Source organism: Loxodonta africana, chromosome 15 (assembly GCF_030014295.1).
Source record: "Loxodonta africana isolate mLoxAfr1 chromosome 15, mLoxAfr1.hap2, whole genome shotgun sequence".
Classification (NCBI taxonomy): Eukaryota; Metazoa; Chordata; class Mammalia; order Proboscidea; family Elephantidae; genus Loxodonta; species Loxodonta africana.
This window is the reverse complement of record NC_087356.1, coordinates 78,763,418-78,782,907: the sequence shown is the minus strand read 5'-3', so window position 1 is coordinate 78,782,907 and position 19,490 is coordinate 78,763,418. Positions and strand designations below refer to the sequence as shown.

Here is a 19,490-nt window from a genome sequence, read left to right as displayed (position 1 = left end):
AAGTGTCTGTCCTTCCTGGAGGACTAACAGACCAGAAGATTTCATTCATTTATTCACATATCCACGTAGTTAACTTTATTTGCAAAGTTCTTGACTGATCTCTTTCCCATCTGTATGAGCCAGGTCTCCCATCCATGGCCGGGGTCTGTTCTGTAAGAGAAACATTGATGCAGGTGAGATGGTGATTGAGTATGCAGGCAATGTCATCCGTTCCATCCAGACTGACAAACGAGAGAAGTATTATGACAGCAAGGTGAGTTGCTCACCTTCACTCTCCCAGTTCTCTTGTTTTGCTGTAGAAAGGGGCCATCCGCTATAAATAGGATCCCTGAAGCCCAGAAGAAACAGCATTTTATTGATTTAAAAATGCTTTTTTCCCCCCTAACATTTTAACATCCTTGAAGTTTGTGATGAGCCCAGTAAAAGTTCAGAGTCCACTCTAAGGATTAGTAGACAAAGATACTCTTGGAAGATTTGTCAGAGTGGACCTCGGTATCTAAAGCACATAGCTACACAATTTTTAGGTTTCCCTTTCTGCAGAGACAATAAGAAACCTCTAGTCTAGCACATATAATCTAGGATTCTTCACAGAACCATCTTGAAAGATAGTATTTACTGGGAGAAATCTGGAAATTTTAAAAAGAAACTTTGTTCATCAGCAGCTGTAGGTCATATCAGAAAGAGGCTGAGGAAGGTAACAAGTTCTCCTCTTTCCTGCCTGTACAGGGCATTGGTTGCTACATGTTCCGAATCGATGACTCAGAGGTAGTGGATGCCACCATGCATGGAAACGCTGCACGCTTCATCAATCACTCTTGTGAGCCTAACTGCTATTCTCGGGTCATCAATATTGATGGACAGAAGCACATTGTCATCTTTGCCATGCGTAAGATCTACCGAGGGGAGGAACTCACTTACGACTATAAGTTCCCTATTGAGGATGCCAGCAACAAGCTGCCTTGCAACTGTGGCGCCAAGAAATGCCGGAAGTTCCTAAACTAAAGCTGCTCTTCTCCCCCAGTGTTGGAGTACTAGGACCCAAGGCCATCTAAAGCAATGCTGAAGGCCTTTTCCAGCAAATAGGAGTTCTAGGATTGAGTGGGCACAGTTGAGGGGCCTCTGTGATGGCTAAGCTCCCTTATGTCCCATATTCACATTGTACATGTGATCATAGACCTGGAGAGAGAGATGAGGTCTCAAAGAAAATATCCATGATCAGCTTTCTCCTGGGGCCCCTCTGATTGTATGCTGTTAAAAAGTGGGAAATGGGGTCCCTAGCTGACTTGCCTGGAAGGAGCCTGTGGAGGGTTAGTTATGGGGGGAGGTTGGCCCTGAGCTCAGGACTGGCGTGAGCACCTCCTCAGAGAGAAGCTGCCAGCCTTGGCTTAGCCTTTTCCCAAGCACTATCAGTGAGGGGGCAGGCAAGGCCCCAAAGAAGGGTTGATTGGATACCTGATAGTTTGCCAGCCAGGCCCAGCCTGTAGCTGTCTGTCGAACAAACAGAGAAGATTTGGTGGATTTCACTAGTATCCTCCCACTTGATTCACTTCTGGTTGGGAGACAGGATTCCTAGCACCTTGGGTGACAAAAGGCTTTCTTGGGGTTGTGCCAATCTATTACAAAACATTGAGCCTGTGGGCTTTAAATGGGAGTCTTATCCCCGTGAGCCTTATCTCAGCCAATTACCTTTCTTGACAGTAGGAGTGGCTTCCTTCTCTCTTTCCTTCTCTTCACCCACTTTCTTCGTTTCCCCTGTCCTTCATCCCACTGCTTTCCCTTTCTTCTTTCTGGGTGGTAAGGGAGATTGCCTCCCTGCTCAAGGATACTCCCTATTGGGCATAGTACGTGCCTACAGAAAGTTCCATGAGCCTGTAAGCACTCCAGGTGAGGAAGTGGACAGGAGCCATTGGATATAACCAGACAGAATTTGGAGAAGTTTTTATAAAGCTCCACTGAGAGTTTTAAAGAAATATATGTAGCATGATTTTCTAGAAGAGGAAAAAGATTATTTAAATAGGATTTGGATCATGCAACAACCAGAGTATCACAGCCAGGGTGACCTCTGGACCCCATTGCTAGGACACAGTTACTTTCATTTTCCCTTATTCAGACATAGGAAGACTGAACTTTTAAAAGGTCAATGTCCAGTTGAAGGCAGAACACTAAGCAGATTTCAAGGCCCAAAACTTGGGGACTAGACCACCTGTTGTTGAGGAGACTCTGCCACGTGTGTGAAATGCATGGATAAAGCAAATTAAATAACACTACTACCCTGATTACTCCTTAGGATGTGGTCAAAACATCATCAAATGTTTCTTCTCTTCCTTCCCCCAAGACAGTGTCCTGAAGCTGTTAAATTAAGTCATTGGATTTTACTCTGTTCTGTTTACAGTTTCCTATTTAAGGTTTTATAAATGTAAATATATTTTGTATATTTTTCTATGAGAAGCACTTCATAGGGAGAAGCACTTATGACAAGGCTATTTTTTAAACCGCGGTATTATCCTAATTTAAAAGAAGATGATCGGTTTTTAATAATTTTTTATTTTCATAGGATGAAGTTAGAGAAAATATTCAGCTGTACACACAAAGTCTGGTTTTCCTGCCCAACTTCCGCCTGGAAGGTGTACTTTTTGTTGTTCAGTGTGTAGCTTGTTTGTGCCCTATTGACATAAGTAACTTTCCTGGGTTTGCTTTTCGACAATAAGTGGAGAAGGAAGGTCACCCAACTCCTTTGGGCCACTCCCCTCCTTCCGCTATTGAAGCTCCTCAAAAGGCTATAGTAGTGTCTTGACGCAGCAGTTTCTCCTCATCTTTCCCACATTCTCTCTCTCCTTTCTGGCTCCAGCTCCAGAGTGGTGAGAGGTGGTACTCTTCTACATTTCCCTGATCTTTCCACCTTCGGAGTTAGCAACCAACAAGTTGAATGGCAACTTGACATTTTCCATCACCATCTGCCTCATAGGTCACCTCCTCCCTCTCCCTCTGCCCACCAAGTCCTCATATCTGCAAAGAACCCATTGATCTCCTTGCGCCCTCTTTTGGGGCAGCCCATTGAAACTGAAGCACAGTCTGACCACTCACGATAAAGCAGATTTTTCTCTGCCTCTGCCACAAGGTTTCAGAGCAGTGGAGTCCTGTAGAGGGTGGGGCATCCTTTTCTCGCCACAAGAAGCCCATTCCGCTGGAAGTCTAGCGAAGCAATACAACTCAGCCCAGGACACTCTGCCCCAGGACTCGTGGCTCTGCTGTGCCTTCCATCCTGGGTTCCCTTCTCTTCCATGACCTTAAGAACTTTGTCTGGTGGCTTTGCTGGAACATTGTCACTGTTTTCACTGTCATGCAGGGAGCCTAGCACTGTGGCCAGGATGGCAGAAACTTCCTTGTCATCATGGAGAAGTGCCAGCAGGGGACTGGGAAAAAGCACTCTCCCCAGACCTCACCTCCCTTCCTCCTTTTGCATGAACAAGATACAGTGGCCCTCGGGGTCCCACAATGTCTTGTTCCCTTTATTATTGCACTGTGTGAGGTTTTTTGTAAATCCTTTTATTCCTTTTTTTTTTTTTTTTAAGAAAAAAAATACTTTAGCTGCATTTGTTACTGAAATGATTAATGCACTGATGGGTCATGAATTCACATTGAGAAGGACCCAAAGGCCAGTCAGGGGTGGGGAACTCAGCTAACTAGACCTAGATACTGCCCTGCTAGGCCGTGCTGGACTGGGAGCCCCGCCTCACTCTCTTTCTGCCAGTCCCAAACCCTGAGGACAGGGGAGGAACCCACATCCTTCCTTCTCCTACCAGCTGCAGATGGTTTGCCTTGCCTTTCTACCCCCTAATCGTCAACCACAGAACTGAGAGATTCCTCTATAGCTCAGCCTTGAGTCCATTGCCAAACTTCAGTGTACCTGCCAGCTACTTGGGGGATAAGCCAAAGTTTCTCTATGAGAGGGAAAGAAGGCAAAAATGGCATAGCTATCTCCAGAACATCTCTGAGTTGGTTTTGAAGGTGACCAAGGGAATCCCTGCACAGTAGTGCAGACTGAGGAACTGTGGTGGGTCATTCCCAAGAATCCCCCAAGGGGCATCCCAAATCCCTAAGGAGTAACAGCTGCAAACCTGGTCAGTTCTCAGTGAGAAAGCCAGCTCACTTTTAGCTTTGCTGCTAGAATCTGTTGTGGCTGCGTTTCCTGGTGGCCAGTGAAAACTGTGTAACTAGAATAGCTGCATGGCGCTGAACCTGTGGCCGGAATCTGGTCCCTTGGCATCCTCCCTTATGGTCCACCACCTCCAGCACAGCCCCTCCTGTTTTTAGACCAATAACAAGATTTAAGGGGGAAGCCTTGGCAGCTATTAAGTTTCCAACCACACTCCTCTGCCGGAGTCCACTCCGCCGCCCTGCCTGCCTCAGTCGCCCCCCGGCCAGTGCAGTGAGCACCACGCAGCTCTCTTGATTTAAAATAAAATTTAAAAAAACACAACAACAAAAAAAAAACTTTTAATGAATGTATCTTTCTAAAGGACTGACTTCAATCAAATACCTGAAAATACTAAAGGTCAAAACCGAGTCACATGTTAACTTTAAAGTTTGATTTGGGATTTTTTTTTTTTCCAAATAGAAATCAAGTTTGCTATTTTAAAGAAAAGCGGGTCATTGCAAAGGGCTGGGTGTAATTTTATGTTTAATTTCCTTCGTTTTAAAGCAATACGAGGTTATTGAGCAGATGGTTTTGTGCCGAATCATGAATAGCAGTCAAGTCTCACGCTCTGAAAACTTGCAACTTTTTTGTTCATTTTGGTTTTCAAATAAATATAAATATGATATATATAGGAACTAATATAGTAATGCACCATGTAACAAAGCCTAGCTCAGTCCATGGCTTTTAATTCTCTTAACACTATAGATAAGGATTGTGTTACAGTTGCTAGTAGAGGCAGGAAAATGGCAGCCTGGCATTCCTCTGATTCCCAACCCCCCCCCGGGGGCGGGGGGCAACCAAACCCTAAAGGAATGGTAACGGTCCATTCCCAGGATCAGAGACAAATGTGAAAATGGTGTCACCTGGATTTTTTCTGCCCATGAATGTTGCCAGTCAGTACCTGTACTCCTTGTTTCTCTCTTTTTCGTTATGAATGTTGGGGTTACCACCTGCATTTAGGGGAAAATTGTGTTCTGTGCTTTCCTGGTATCTTGTTCCGAGGTACTCTAGTTCTGTCTTTCAACCAAGAAAATAGACTTGTGGTGTTTCTTTTATTGAACTTTTAACAGTCTCTTTAGTAAATACAGGTAGTTGAATAATTGTTTCAAGAACTCAACAGATGACAAGCTTCTTTTCTAGAAATAAGACATTTCTTGACAACTTTATCACATATAACAGATCTTTTGTTTTCTTTTTTCCTTGTGTTCTTCCAAGCTTCTGGTTAAAGAAAAAGAGAAAGAAAAAAAAAAAAAAAAGGAAAACGTGTCTAAAGTCCATCAGTGTTAACTCCCTGTGACAGGGATGAAGGAAAATACTTTAATAGTTCAAAAAATAATAATGCTGAAAGCTCTCTACGAAAGACTGAATGTAAAAGTAAAAAGTGTACATAGTTGTAAAAAAAAAAAAAAGGAGTTTTTAAACATGTTTATTTTCTATGCACTTTTTTTTATTTAAGTGATAGTTTAATTAATAAACATGTCAAGTTTATTGCTGCAGATGGTTGAGCTTTCTTTTGGCCACTGCTGGGGTGGAAAACAGGGAGAGGGGTGGCCTGGGACCTGACTGCAAAGTACCTTCCACAGTCCTTTAAGGTGGAATCAGTAAATCATTTCCTTTATCCTCCCTCAGGCTCTACTCTGCTCTGGCTCGCTTAACTATATTTTCTCCCTTTACTCCTTAGTATTTTTTTTTTTTTTTAATGGATGTTCAGGACCTAATTGATTCTGGACATGAGAAAGGGGTCGGGAGGACAAAAGAATAGTTCCCTTACCATCTATATAGCCTCCTTTATCCAACAGAGGTCAAGCAGTGGCTTCTAACAATTTTCACCCCATCTGTGAGTGTAATAAAAGCATTGCAGGGAAAAGCTGGAGAGTGGCTTCTCTTTGCTCCACCTTAAGGCCAAAAGTAGATTTGTTTACTGGGATAAGGTGGGGGTTGTAGTTGAGAAAGAAACATTTGTAAATATCCTGGCAGAATCAGGGCCACTAACCCCAGGCTGAAGGGGTTGAGCTTACCCTACAGCCAAGAGATGGAAGACACTCCTTTTTGGGGGACGGTCATCAAACGGAACCTCCCTCTCTATCAGGTGCAGGAGGCTCAGTCCCAAACTCCTTCCTTTCCTCTTACTCTAAGCCACCGTTTTGGTTTTTGGAGTTCAGCACCATGGGGACTCCAAATGATCAGGCAGTGTTGCAGGCCATCTTCAACCCTGACGCCCCATTTGGAGACGTTGCTGGGTTGGACCTGGGAGAGGAAGCAGAGAAGGAAGCAGATGAAGGTGAGCATTTGACCTTGGAGTGTAGCTCTCCCCGTAGGCTAGCCCTCTGGCCTCCCCAGGGTAGCAGAGGGAAGTGCTTTATAAGACCTCCTGTCCCCTGACCCTGGGAATATGATTGAGATTGAAATCAAAGAAGTTGGCTGATCTTGAGTGCACTGACAGGTTCGACAGGAGTCACTGCTGAGAGGGGAAAACCAGGATTTGTCTCAGTCCTTTAGCGCCCTCACCTCTGAAATTACCTCACCACTTAATTCATCCCGTGATCTAAGTTTAACTTTGTGTGTATTGGGTAGGGAGGGAATGTTAGACTACACATCTTTGTCATAACAGAGAGTTATCACACTGCACAGAATGGAAGACAAAAACAGGGCAGGGGGTGGCTCAGTTGAACAGCTTCCAACAAAAGCAAGAACCAGCATTTGTTAAGCTCCTTTACAAGCCAAAGAACCAGCATTCGGCTGCTAACCAAAAGGTTGGTGGTTCGAACCCACCAGTCACTTTGCGGGAGAAAGATAACGGCAGTCTGCTTCTATAAAGATGACAGACTTGGAAACCCTATGAGGCGGTTCTACTCTGTCCTCACCGTGAGTCAGAATTGACTCAACGGCAGTGGGTTTGGTTTGATTACAAGCCAAGCACTGAGCAGACTTTCACAAAGTGAGTGCACTCAGGCTTTTCCATCCGTCCGTAATGGAGAGGTTTTTGATGAAATAGGGCCACTAATAACTACATTGCTGAATTGTGGAGTGAAAAATATTCAATAATTCAATTCAAAAATATTTTCTGGTCCTTTTTTAAAAATATTTTATTTTGTTGTTGAAAAAAGCAGCAAAGCATACGCCAGTTCAACAATTTCTACATGAACAACTCAGTGGCACTGTACAGCTATTTTCACCTTCCCTTTCCAGATTGTTCCTCCCCCCAGTCAACATAAACTCACTACCCCCTGAGTTCCTGTCTAACCTTTCAAGTTGCTGTTGTCAATTTGATCCCATATAGATGGTTCTTTAAAATGGCACAGTGCTCAAGGTGGACATTCTTTACTAATTAAGCTAAAATATTGTTTGGTTTAAAAAAGACCTCGGGGGATATTTTTGGTTTAAGGTTTAAAGATTGTCTCAGGGCAATAGTTTCAGGGGTTCATCTAGCCTCAATAGCTCCAGAAAGTCTGGATTCTATGAAAATGTGAAATTCTGTTCTGTATTTTTCCCCTTTTGATCAGAATTCTTGTAAAAAATTTTTGATCAAAATGCTCAGCAATGGTAGCCAGGCACCACATAGTTCCTTTGGTCTCATGGTCAAAGGGGTAGTATATCCAAGGTACAACAATTCGTTCATCTGGAACAACAGAAAAAGGAGAGTCAGGAATAGAGGGAAGAAATGGAATGCATGGCTAATTGCCTTCATGAACAACTGCCCCTGCCCTTCTTTTTTTTAAGTTTAGATTCTACTTTGCCCCCCTTTGGAGATTTTATCAATAAATATTGAGGCCCTTCTATGAGCTACTGTACTAGGTGCTAGAGATGGAGTGATGTGTGGTACAAATTCCTTCCCTCAGGAAGAAGGTAACTCACTGAGAGCCAGAGCCCAGATCACATATCCAGACTACACAGGAAGATGGCCAACATGGTTGGCAACGTGGCTGAGGGAAAGTGCAGATGATAAATTTTTGTCATCATGCCAGAGTTGGGAATTGAGAAGGGGTTTGGAGGAGGGCAAGGATTTAGCCAAGTGGAGAGGGGTAGGTGAAGTTAGAGGTGGGAAGGCACGTGTATATGTTTGGGAAATGAGTAGATGTTTCTGACTGGAACAGGGAAGAGAGAAATAAGGCTGTAAAAGTGGAAGGAGAGAGCACCAGAACACAGGCTATGGAGTTTGGGCTTCATTCTCTTGGCAACGGGGAACCAACGAAGATCCCTTTCCCAGGTCCCTTTGGCACTTAGGCAATGCTAACTCCCATCCTTGATGACCTCAGTTCTCCCTGCCCCAAACACTGCACCTGAACCCTGAGGTGGCTTTTGCTTCTTGTTCCCAACCTCGTACCTGTCCCTTCCTGGATCCTTCCCTGGCCCAGACGGAATTTTCTCTGGAGAACAGCTGACGCAGTCCAAGGCCCTGGAGCTCCAGGGGGTGATGGCAGCAGAGGCTGGGGACCTCAATACAGCCCTGGAAAGGTTTGGCCAAGCCATCTGCCTGCTGCCTGAGAGGGCCTCTCCCTACAACAACCGAGCCCAGGCCCGGCGACTACAGGGAGACGTGGCAGGTGAGGGAGATACACTGTGGAGCCTGTGCAGAAGGACCTGGCACACACAGACCAGAGATGAAATGGTTGTAGGGCTGGGGCATGGGGGAGTGTCATTCAACCCCTCTGAAGCTTGTGTTCTTCCTCTAGAATAACAGATCTATTATCAGCCCTGTTAGTCTCATGGGGCTATTGTGAAAGTCAGAAGAGATTACATTCCATTTACTCATTTAACAAATGTTTATTGAGAGCCTACCATGTGACAATGGACTAGGTGCTGAGGACACAAAGATAAGAGATGCTATTTGTAGCTAGCATTTATAGAGCATTTACTGTGTGCCGGGCACTGGGCTAAGCATATAAGCTGATCAGTTAATTCTCATAACCGTAAAACGTACGTACTATTCTTATTCCCATTTTACAGATGAGCAACGGAAGCATGGAGAGTTAAGTAGCTTGCCCACTATCATACAGTAAGAAAGTGGAAGAACTAGCATTTGAACCCAGGAGGTGGGACTCCAGAATGGGTGCTCTTAATCCCCCCATGATACTGCTCCAGGAGCTCATATCTAGGAGGTAGGACAGACCCAGCATTACAATACTAGCCTAATGGGGCAGGGACAGGGCTCATCATGGGACTTGCTCCTGAAGGGTAAGTTTTGAAGGATGAGTCGGAGTGAGCTGGATGAGGGGTGGGAATGGGAGAAGGTACAGCCTGCAGAGCCCAGTAGGCATGAAGGTGTATGGGAGACTTCAGATCTCCAGGGAGTGGTGGAAGGATGGAAAGCAGAGCCTGCAGAGGTAGGCAGGGGCCAGATGGTGAAGACCTGGGAATGTCAGGCCGAGATAGGACTGTATCTTGAAAACATGGGTAATCACTAAAGGGTTTTAACTGGGGAGTGTGACTGGATCAAACTTGCTGTATTCAGGTTACTCTGGCTGGAGGGGATAAGGGGACAAAGGGGCCATGCTGGAGGCTGGAGTCCAGGCCAATGCAGAGGTGTAAACCATGGAGGCCTGGTGGGGAGCTACTTGATCATTGCTGTTGGTGGTGGGTGGTGGAGGTGTTGTTCCGGGGCCCTCCATGCAAGGCTGGGGAATTTAGACTCAATTCTGGGGGTGGAACAATGGGGAACCCCGAGGCTCCCTTTTCCAGGCTTGTCCAGGGTAGGGCCATAAAGGCCATTGGGGACAGGCTGCAAGCCCAAACCTAAGAGATGCAGAGGCCATTCTACCTGGATAGGCCTTCCATTCGTCCACACCAGGGTTTCCCTCTGAGGGAAAACAAAGACCCTGCAATCACAGAGCTTCTCAACCATCTGGGGACCAAACCACACATTAACAGGACAGGAAAACTAGTCTTGCTCCAGGAGGGTGCTGGAGCTCCCCAAGCACCCTGCCAGATTCTTTAGAAGACTAGAGAATGAGAGTGAATTGAGTCAGAGCCCAAAAGAAATGCAGCCTGGTAAACCTTACAAATGACACCCACTGGCTGCCACTAGGTTCCGAGTTCAGAGGCCAAACTCTGTTGTATGAGAATGGTAAAAATTAAAAACCGTGCAAGCCAGTTCTGGCTCCACACTTCTTTCAAAGGAAATTAGATACTAAATGATTTAGATTATAAAGAATGAGGAACAGAATCTAGGAAACAGGTGAGAGACAAGCTGTTTTAAAGCAGATAATAGGAAGGAAAAAAAAAACCCTAAAAAGCAAAAGAATGAGAAATGACTTTATTGTAAGAAATAGTTTATGCAGTTAACTATGTATTTTTTGGAACTTGGGATTCAGATTCAGTCGCCCTGCACATGATAGGTACTCAACAACGTATGTGTGGATTAAATTGCCTGCTATGTGCCAGGTTCATTAACCTGGCCATTCAAAATCCTCCCCACAGTCTTTGTGTTTTGGTGTAGTTGTTTTTCGGTGTCATGGAGTCGATTTCGACTATAGCAACTCCGTATGACAAAGTATAACTGCTCCGTACGGTTTTCTAGGCTTGTACTCTTTAGGGGCACAAATCACCAGGTCTTTCTCCCACGTAGCTGCTGGGTGCGGGTTCCAACTGCCAGTATTTCGATTAGCAGCTCAGCACTTAACCATTCCGCCATCAGTGCTGCTTTTTGGTTATTTTTGTTAGGTGCCGAGTCGTTGCTACTCAAAGCGACTCTATGTACCTATTCATGTTTTCACTAGCCAATTTTTTTAGAAGTCGATCGCCAGGCCTTGGTTATCAGGTGGTGGGAAAATAATAGGGGCAAGGACGGACCTGGACTTTGGTCCCAGCTCGGCCACTAACTGGTTGCGCAGGCCAAAGCAAGGCTGCCCAGCTCTTTCAGTCTTCATCTGTGTGACGGGGACAATACCCACCTCTCGGACCAAACATCTCCGCCTGTGCAGTAAAAGGCCCAGACCCGTTGCCACAATTTCGACCACGGATGATGGCGCCCGCCCCGGCTCTGCAACCCCGCAGCCGCCGGTGGGCGGGAGGCTCGGCGCTAACCGCCCCCGTCCGCCCCGCAGGCGCCCTGGAGGACCTGGAGCGCGCGCTGGCGCTGAGCGGAGGCCGGGGCCGCGCTGCCCGCCAGAGCTTCGTGCAGCGCGGGCTCCTGGCGCGGCTGCAGGGCCGCGACGACGACGCCCGCAGGGACTTGGAGCGTGCGGCGCGGCTGGGCAGCCCCTTCGCGCGGCGACAGCTGGTGCTGCTCAACCCCTATGCCGCGCTCTGCAACCGCATGCTGGCCGACGTGATGGGGCGGCTGCGCGGCACCCGCGACGGGCCCTGAGCGCGACGGCGGACGCGGGGTGGGGGGGAGGGCGGGGGCGGGGCGGGGCGGGGCGGGCGGCCCCGAGCCAATAAAGCTGCTGGCTCCTCAGCCGACTCTGCCTGTCCTTGCGTCTGGCGCCGGCGCGCGCCTCGCAGGTGGAAAGCCTGCACGTGCCCAGGCCCGGCCGGGGCGCGGGGGGCGAGCGAGCTTCGTCCGCATGCCCTGGGGGCGGGGCGCATCGGGCCCGCGGGTCGGGCATCGACTGGCCGTGCCTGGCGCAGCCCGAGCCCCCGCAGCAGACTGCGGGGCCCGTCAGACCTGAGCAGTTGCTCGGGCTGCGCTCGGGGAGCGAGCCAGGTGAGCCGCTCCGGGCTCCTGGGGGCGGGGCTGGGCCACAGCTGCTGCGGGGACCCTTGTCCCCGCTCCCCTCCTCTTCGACACAAGCTCACTAGTGACCTAAAGGGCTGGGGAGGGGCGTAGTGCGACCAACGGGAGGGGAAGTGGGGCAGGAGAGAGACCGGGGCCGCGAGAAGGACGGTGCCCCGGGGGGAGGGGGCGGCACGCGTGCATCGACTGTGTGTGTGTCTGTCTGTCTCTGTCTCTGTCTCTGTCTCTGTCTCTGTCTGTCTGGGCCGGGCTGCGTGGTTGCGCGTTGTTGGCGGGTTTGTGCCTGGCCCCTGGGGAGTCAGTGCGGGGCTCTGCGCCTGCAGGGTGTCCAGGTTTGGGGCTTTGTTGTTCGTGTCTGCCTTTGTCTCTGTGGGTCTGTGTTTCCGTGCACCGTCCTTTTTGTTTCTGGAGAGTAAGTACCTGGAGGAGCAGTGTTGGAGGCCCGTCTGCTCTCACCTGCGCTGACTCAAAGCCCACCCCCTTCTCTCAGCAGCCTGGGGCCCAGGCTGGGGCCACCATGGCACCGCCTCCAGGTTCTGCTACCGTCCCGCACACACTGCTGCTCCTGCCCGCCCTTCTGAGCTCAGGTATGCCCCTGTTCATCCCTTGGCCAAGCACTTCTCTGGGCCAAGCACCCTCTCTCCCCTCCTTGCCTGTACCTTCAGTGTGGGTACACACTTCAGGCTCCAGAGCCAGGTTCCCACCAGCCACCTACCCAAGGCCCAGCCAGTCCCTGGTCAGCAAACCTTGTCTCTTGGCCTGCTGCCTCTGTAAGGGGACCTCATCCTGGTCACAGCACAGTACCAACCCTCCCCCACCCCTTCCCAGAGGCCCCCTGCTGTGTTCCAGGTTGGGGGGAGTTGGCACCACAAATTGATGGTCAGACCTGGGCTGAGCGGGCACTTCGAGAGAATGAGCGCCATGCCTTCACTTGCCGGGTGACCGGGGGGCATGGTACCCCCCAGCTGGCCTGGTACCTGGATGGACAACTGCAGGAGACCAGCACCTCAAGACTGCTGACTGTGGGCAAGGAGGCCTTCTCTAGAGGCACCAGCACCTTCACTGTTACTGCCCAGAGGGCCCAACATGAGCTGAACTGCTCCTTGCAGGACCTGGGCAGTGGCCGGTCAGCGAACGCCTCTGTCATCCTTAACGTGCAATGTGAGTGCCCCGAGGTAGGCAAGGAGAAAGGTTCTCTGCCCAGGGGTCCCTGCAGTCACTGGGCAAGTGGCCCAGCAGGATATTTAACAAACAGCACATGCTGTGTGCCAGGTGCTTTCTGAGCACTCTGCAAATATTAACTCTCTTGATCCTCAACATAATCTTATGAGAGTTTATTCACATTTTACAAATGTGAATATTTTACAAATGTTATTTGTACTGTTATTCACATTTTACAAATGAGGAAACTGAGGCACAAAGAGAATAACGTGCCTGAGGTCATACAGCTGGTAAGTAGCAGAGCCATGATTCGAATTCAGACATTCTGGCTCTAATGTCCATACTCTTGGTCACTATGAAATGCTGCCGCTCTGGCAGAGCGAGTTGTCCTGCTTCCCAGTGCCCCTCTGAAGAGCTGTCCAGGCCCCAGGCTCCCTTCTGGGTTTAGGAAGAAAGGGGCATAGTATGAGGGGTTGTGGTGAAAGCATGTTGTCTTCTGCTTTGTACCAGTTAAACCAGAGATTGCCCAGGTTGGGGCCAAGTACCAGGAAGCTCAGGACCCAGGCCTCCTGGTTGTCCTCTTTGCTCTGGTGCGTGCCAACCCTCCTGCCAATGTTACCTGGATCGACCAGGATGGACCAGTGACTGTCAACACCACTGACTTCCTGGTGCTGGATGCCCAGAACTACCCCTGGCTCACCAACCACACCGTTCAGTTGCAGCTCCGTAGCCTGGCGCACAACCTCTCGGTGGTGGCCACCAATGATGTGGGTGTCACTACTGCCTCTCTTCCAGCCCCAGGTGAGCACTGCCAGCAGCAGGCATAGCCAAGCCTCAGGTGGGTGCAGGGTCACAGTAAGAAATGGGGTGTTTGTCCTTTCAGTGAGTCTTGTGGATGAACTGTCCACAGCCACCTTGGGCAAGGAGGACAGAGTGGCACCTGTGGTGTCTTGGGATTGGGGACACTGTCTGCTTGGAATCTAACCAAGGGATTACCTGCAGGGCTCCTGGCCACGCGAGTGGAAGTACCACTGCTGGGCATTGTTGTGGCTGGAGGGCTTGCCCTGGGCGCCCTGGTGGGATTCAGCACCTTGGTGGCCTGCTTGGTCTGCAGGAAAGAGCGGAAGACCAAAGGTAGGACTGGGGCCCCTGGAGACAGAGGGTAGCTGAGGGAGGTGAGCAGGGCAAGGGGTGGGCAGCAAGGGCAGCAAGTGGAGCTGGGCAGAGCAGATCATCACTGACAGATTGCAGAGGGCTTCCATCTGTACATGGATGAGGCAACATGCATCCAGGGAACAGGACTAGGCAATGGGAACCCAATCTCTGGTCCCAGGGTCAGTGCTGGGCATTGGAGAGACATTTGTCTGAGGGTCCTGGGTCAGAAAGGGCATCAGGCAGTGCCAGAGTGGGTGGACACATTGAGAGTCAGTGGCATGGTTTCTTTGTCCTCAGGCCCCTCCCGGCGCCCATCTCTCATCTCCAGGTAAGTCCCTGAGGCTGGGTGGAGGGGCAAGACTGAAATGCAGGCCCCAGGGGGAACCTGGGATTTCTGGGAGGTCTGGAGCATGCCCCAAAGCAGGAAGCTGTTCCTGCCACTGCCAGGGCGTAGCCGAGCCTATGTCTGCCCTGCAGCGACTCCAACAACCTGAAACTTAGCAACGTGCGCTTGCCACGGGAGAACATGTCCCTTCCGTCCAACCTGCAGCTCAATGACCTCACCACGGATTCCAGAGGTACACTTGGGATACTGCTAATTGTCCCTGCTGTCGCAAAGCTGCTTCTGAGAAAAAGAGACCACCTCGGTGCTTAGGAGGGGCTAGGTGTGGGCCAGCTTGCTCCTCGTCCTGGTCACCACCCCCTTTATCACCCAGCAGGGAAACCAGCAGACCGGCAAATGGCTCTGAACAGCAGCCGGCCAGAGCTTCTGGACCCTGAGCCTGGTGGCCTCCTCACCAGCCGAGGTACCAGGCAAGGCCTGCTGCCCTCCTCTGCTCCCCAGCCCTGTGCTTGTGCCAAAGGCCTCTGAGTCCCCCGGGGGCAGAGAGGGGTCTCCTAACTTCCAAAGAATGAGGGTCACTGAGACCCTGGGCATCTCTGACATCACAGGATTCATCCGTCTCCCGATGCTGGGCTATATCTACCGAGTGTCCAGTGTGAGCAGCGATGAGATCTGGCTGTGAGTGGAGGCCAGGCACAGGTGGCCCTTGGGCATCCTCCTGCTTGGCCTTGTTGACAACATGAAGAGGCCACACTGCTGCCACTTTGGCTTGCCTTCCTGGCTGGGGTGTCCTCTGTGTCATCCCCACAATGAGTTTCACTGGGATCTGACCCACAGGGAACACAGGTGTCCTTTGCAAGGCTGTCAGCCAGACCTAAGCCCCTTATTCCAACATGGGTTAGCCACTGCCTGGGATGACTGTGCCAAGCACATGGAGCTCTTTGACCAGGTATGCTCAGATGTCACCCACCATCCAAATGTGGCGTGGCCTTGTTGGCTTGGGCCAGCACTCCTCTGCACCTTGCCCAGTGGGCATGGGGGCATGCCTGGTTGGGGGACAGGAGGACCCTGCATGTCTTGGATTTCCTTCCCATGCTATGCAGCTTCCTTTCTTCGGGGAAAATTTAGGGCCTTGCTAGCTGTATAGGATAAACTGCTCTTTGCACAGGAACCAACCCCTGACCCAGGGGCACTGGCCAAGCACAAACCAGTCCCTTCTGCTGCATACCTTTCTGCCCCTCTCGGTCCCGCCCCGGCTCCTTGTGGGCATTATGGGTTATACACTGGACTTTCTCCACCTCTTCACTGGGCACTAGACTTCCTCACTGGCCTGGCATTAGCACAAGTTCGGGCGGAGAGAAGTCTGGCGGGGTCCGGCATGCGGCTCTGCAGCTTTTCTTCCAGTGTTAGCACCTTAAGCACATCCCATGGGGGAGGGGGTGACAAGGAACCCAGACCCCCTTTGTGACTTCCCCCAAGTCTGGCCTTCCTAGGATGCACTGTGAGTGCCCTGTGCGCTCGGGTTCATGGTTTGCCTCTCAAAATGCCCCACCCTGCTGGGGCCCCAGCCCTGCCAACCCTTAGCTGCCCCACTGGCAGGAAGCCTGTCTTCCTGCCCTGCTCTCTCCTCTCTAGTGGATGGTCACAGTGGGCACACGGTCTGGCAGTGCCACGAGATTTCGGGGGACATGGAGAAAGGGGAGACCACATACCCCAAAACAACCTAAGAACACTTTAAAAGGCGACGTGGAGATGATCGCACATTAATACAATGTAGAGTGTATCTTTCCCTTGTCGATAACCTGTTTTGTAATTTTCTCGTGTTACTGCCTCAGACAGTGCTGAGCACACAGAAATGTCAATAAACGTGACTGAGTGAACTCACCTGTCCCTGTTTCATTCCTTCAAATAGGGGTTTTAAATGCAATCTTTCCCTCACAAGTAGGAGAAAATGGCAAACACCTGTGTACTCACCACCCAGCTCTGTTGGGTGTTAACGTTGTGCCGTATTTGCCTCATGGCTTTAAAAAAGAAATGACATTATTTCTTAAATAGCACTGTTCCCTGTGGCAGGGCTGGTGTTGTCTATGTTGGGAGTGCCAGGTGGGGCCACCTAGGACTGTGGCTAGTATAGGAGCCCCTTTGCCTTGATGGGACAGAAGTTTCCACTAGGCTGTGATTTTTCAAAAAAATTTTTCCTGGGTGTCTTAGCTTAGTTATCTAGTGCTTCTGTAACAGAAATACCACAAGTGGGTAGCTTCAACAAACAAATTGCTCATCGTTGCTGGGTGCCATTGAGTTGGTTCTTACTCATTGTAATGGATTGAGTTGTATCCCCCCAAGATATGTGCCAACTTGGTTAGGCCCTGATTCCCAGTATCGTGTGGTTGTCCTCCATTTTGTGATTTTCCTATGTGTTATAAATTATAATCTCTGCCTGTGATTAAAGAGGATTAGGGTGGGATGTAACACCATTGGTCAGGTCACATCCCTGATCCAACATAAAGGGAGTTTCCCTGGGGTGTGGCCTGCACCACCTTTTATCTTACAAGAGATAAAAAGAAAGGAAACTAAGCATAGAGTTGGGGACCTCATACCATGGAGAAATTAATGCCAGGAGCAGAGGGCATCTTTTGGACTCGAGGTTCCTGCGCAGAGAAGCTCCTAGTCCAGGGGAATTTTTTTTTTTTTTAATTGTGCTTTAAGTGAAAGTTTACAAATTAAGCCAGCCTCTCACACGAAAACTTATATACACTTTGCCACATACTCAGTCCAGGGGAATATTGATGACAAGGGCCTTCCTCCAGAGCCGACAGAGGGTGAAAGTCTTCCCCTGAAGCTGACACCCTGAATTTGGACTTCTAGCCTACTAGACTGTGAGAAATTTTCTCTCTGTTAAAGCCATCTACTTGTATTTCCGTTAAAGCAGTGCTAGATGCCAAAGACACTCATAGCAACCCTACATACAACAGAACAAAACACTGCCAGGTCCTGTGCCATCCTCACAATCATTACTATCTTTGAGCCCATTGTTGCAGCCACTGTGTCAATCTATCTCCTTGAGAGTCTTCCTCTTTTTCACTGACCCTCTACCAAGCATAATGCCCTTCTCCAGGGACTGGTCCCTCTTTATAATGTGTCCAAAGTACATGAGACGAAGTCTTTCCATACTTGTTTCTAAGGAGCGTTCTGGCTATACTTCTTCCAAGACAGATTTGTTCATTCTTCTAGCAGTCCATGGTATATTCAGTATTCTTCACCAACACCATAATTCAAAGGCATCAATTCTTCTTCAGTCTTCCTTATTCATTGCCCAGCTTTGGTATGCATGTGAGGTGATTGAAAACACCACAGTTTGGGTGAGGAGCAACTTAGTCTTCAAAGTGACATCTTGCTTTTTAACACTTTAAAGAGGTCTTGCAGCAGATTTGCCCAGTGCAATATGTCTCACAGTTAGGAGGCCAGAAGTCCAACTTCAGGGTGCCGGCTCTAGGGGAAGGGTTTCTCTCTCTGTTGGCTCTCCACGATCTTCATGTGGTTTGTCATCTATCTTTCCTCCTTGATGCCTGCTTGCTTACTCAATCTGCTTTTTATATCTCAAAAGAGATAGATTTAAGACACACCTACACTAATACTGCCTCATTAACATAACAAAGAAAACGCTATTCCCAGATGGGATTATAACTACAGGTACAAACATACAGAAAAAAATCCCTTGCTGTTGAGTCGATTCCAACTCATAGCGACCTTATAGGACAGAGCAGAACTGCCCCATAGGGTTTCCAAAGAGCAGCTGGTGGATTTGAACGGCCAACATTTTGGTTAGCAATTAAGCTCTTAACCACTACACCACCAGGGCTCCAACTACAGGTATAGGAGTTAGAACTTACAACACATATTTCTGAGGGACACAATTCAATCCATAAAGCTGGGGGACTATGAGGGGATAAAAGGCCAGAAACGGAATGAGTTTTTTTGAGGGCAGATTTATGTTCCACAGACTGGCTTGGCTTGCATAGTTTTGGGGGTTTCCTGCCCGTGTCCTTCCCTCACCTCTGTCTCCTTCAGGGTCCTCTTCCATGGGAGGGCTAAGGCGGCCTCAGTCTCCTCAGAGGAACGTGGTCCTGGCCTCTACTAATTTCGCATGTGAGCTCCTGTGTTGCTCCAGAAATTTTAAGAGCAAGAATGCCTCACTGGCATTCGACTCCCATTGACTACTTCCTTCCGGAGGTCCTGGAAGCCCTTCTTTGATGCTGCTTAGGCAAGGTTACAAGTCCTGTCCTCCTCTCAGCTGCACTCTCAGTCTTGTTTTAGCAGAAAGATTCGCTCTTTCTGGCAAATCTCTCCTCCCTAACAGATGTTTGCTAGGGTGACCTTTCGAACTAATGTACCAGTCTCTATACACATCCCTTAGATCAAGGGTTCCTTGTTCCTTTGTTGAATCACACAGTCATTGGAGAATTCGATGAAAGTTTGACTCTTTACCCAGAAAATGCAGATAAAGAAACCCTTGATCGTTACACAATTATATGCATTTGTCAAGACGCATCAAATTACAATATGGGTGAACCTTGAAAACATTCTGCTAATTGAAAGAAGCCAGACGAAAAGAACGCATGTTGTATGACTCCACTTATATGAAATGTCCGGGAGAGGTAAACCTATAGAGACAGAGAGTAGATTGTTCGCCAGGGGTTGGGGAGAGGGAAGAATAGGGAGTGACTCCTAATGAATATGGAATTTTTTTAAGGGTGCTGAAATTGTTCTGGAATTAGATAGTGGCGACTGATGCACAGCTTTGTTTATATAGGCAGTCCCCAGATTGCTAACAAGTTCTGTTCCTAAGTCTGTCTCTAGGGTGAATTTGTACGTAAGCTGGAACAATTAGGTATGGTTTCTATCTAATGTTAGTTAGTCAAATGTTTGTCTTTAAAAACATTAAAGAAACACTTCCAGAT

At 49.0% G+C, this 19,490-nt stretch overlaps 3 protein-coding genes across 5 annotated transcripts in view; all 3 read left to right on the top strand.

Annotated features, from left to right (window-relative positions):
* The window catches only part of KMT2A (lysine methyltransferase 2A), a 76,866-nt gene extending 71,406 nt beyond the window's left edge, over window positions 1-5,460 (top strand). For both annotated transcript variants that reach the window (XM_064268997.1, XM_064268996.1), the window contains 2 exons: window positions 124-253; window positions 727-5,460. In XM_064268997.1, coding sequence (XP_064125067.1) covers window positions 124-253; window positions 727-1,002 — 406 coding nt within the window. In that variant the 3' untranslated portion in view covers window positions 1,003-5,460. The remainder of the gene's footprint in view (window positions 1-123; window positions 254-726) is intronic.
* A 125-nt stretch (window positions 5,461-5,585) lies between these two features.
* Window positions 5,586-11,938, top strand: TTC36 (tetratricopeptide repeat domain 36). Its single transcript, XM_064268332.1, has 4 exons — window positions 5,586-6,479; window positions 8,554-8,742; window positions 11,242-11,497; window positions 11,596-11,938. The coding sequence occupies exons 1-4, from the start codon at window positions 6,365-6,367 to the stop codon at window positions 11,936-11,938; spliced, it is 903 nt and encodes a 300-aa protein (XP_064124402.1). The 5' UTR covers window positions 5,586-6,364.
* Window positions 11,939-12,065: 127 nt separating this feature from the next.
* Window positions 12,066-18,675, top strand: TMEM25 (transmembrane protein 25). Of its 2 annotated transcripts, none has more exons than XM_010597915.3 (8): window positions 12,066-12,460; window positions 12,723-13,034; window positions 13,545-13,835; window positions 14,037-14,168; window positions 14,487-14,517; window positions 14,667-14,767; window positions 14,909-14,995; window positions 15,141-18,675. In XM_010597915.3, the coding sequence occupies exons 1-8, from the start codon at window positions 12,391-12,393 to the stop codon at window positions 15,212-15,214; spliced, it is 1,098 nt and encodes a 365-aa protein (XP_010596217.1). In that variant the 5' UTR covers window positions 12,066-12,390; the 3' UTR covers window positions 15,215-18,675. The 2 variants fall into 2 exon arrangements, with proteins under 2 accessions (XP_010596217.1, XP_003418219.1); XM_003418171.4 differs by having other exon boundaries at window positions 14,906-14,995.
* Window positions 18,676-19,490: the final 815 nt, after the last annotated feature.

Bases quoted from the DNA above. Each gene is read 5' to 3' on its own strand.
- TMEM25 (XM_003418171.4), top strand. From the start codon at position 12,391: ATGGCACCGCCTCCAGGTTCTGCTACCGTCCCGCACACACTGCTGCTC. The intron at 13,035-13,544 runs GTGAGTGCCCCG...GCTTTGTACCAG, and splicing joins TGTCATCCTTAACGTGCAAT to TTAAACCAGAGATTGCCCAG. The intron at 13,836-14,036 runs GTGAGCACTGCC...GATTACCTGCAG, and splicing joins TGCCTCTCTTCCAGCCCCAG to GGCTCCTGGCCACGCGAGTG.
- TTC36 (XM_064268332.1), top strand. From the start codon at position 6,365: ATGGGGACTCCAAATGATCAGGCAGTGTTGCAGGCCATCTTCAACCCT. The intron at 6,480-8,553 runs GTGAGCATTTGA...TCCCTGGCCCAG, and splicing joins AGAGAAGGAAGCAGATGAAG to ACGGAATTTTCTCTGGAGAA. The intron at 8,743-11,241 runs GTGAGGGAGATA...TCCGCCCCGCAG, and splicing joins ACTACAGGGAGACGTGGCAG to GCGCCCTGGAGGACCTGGAG.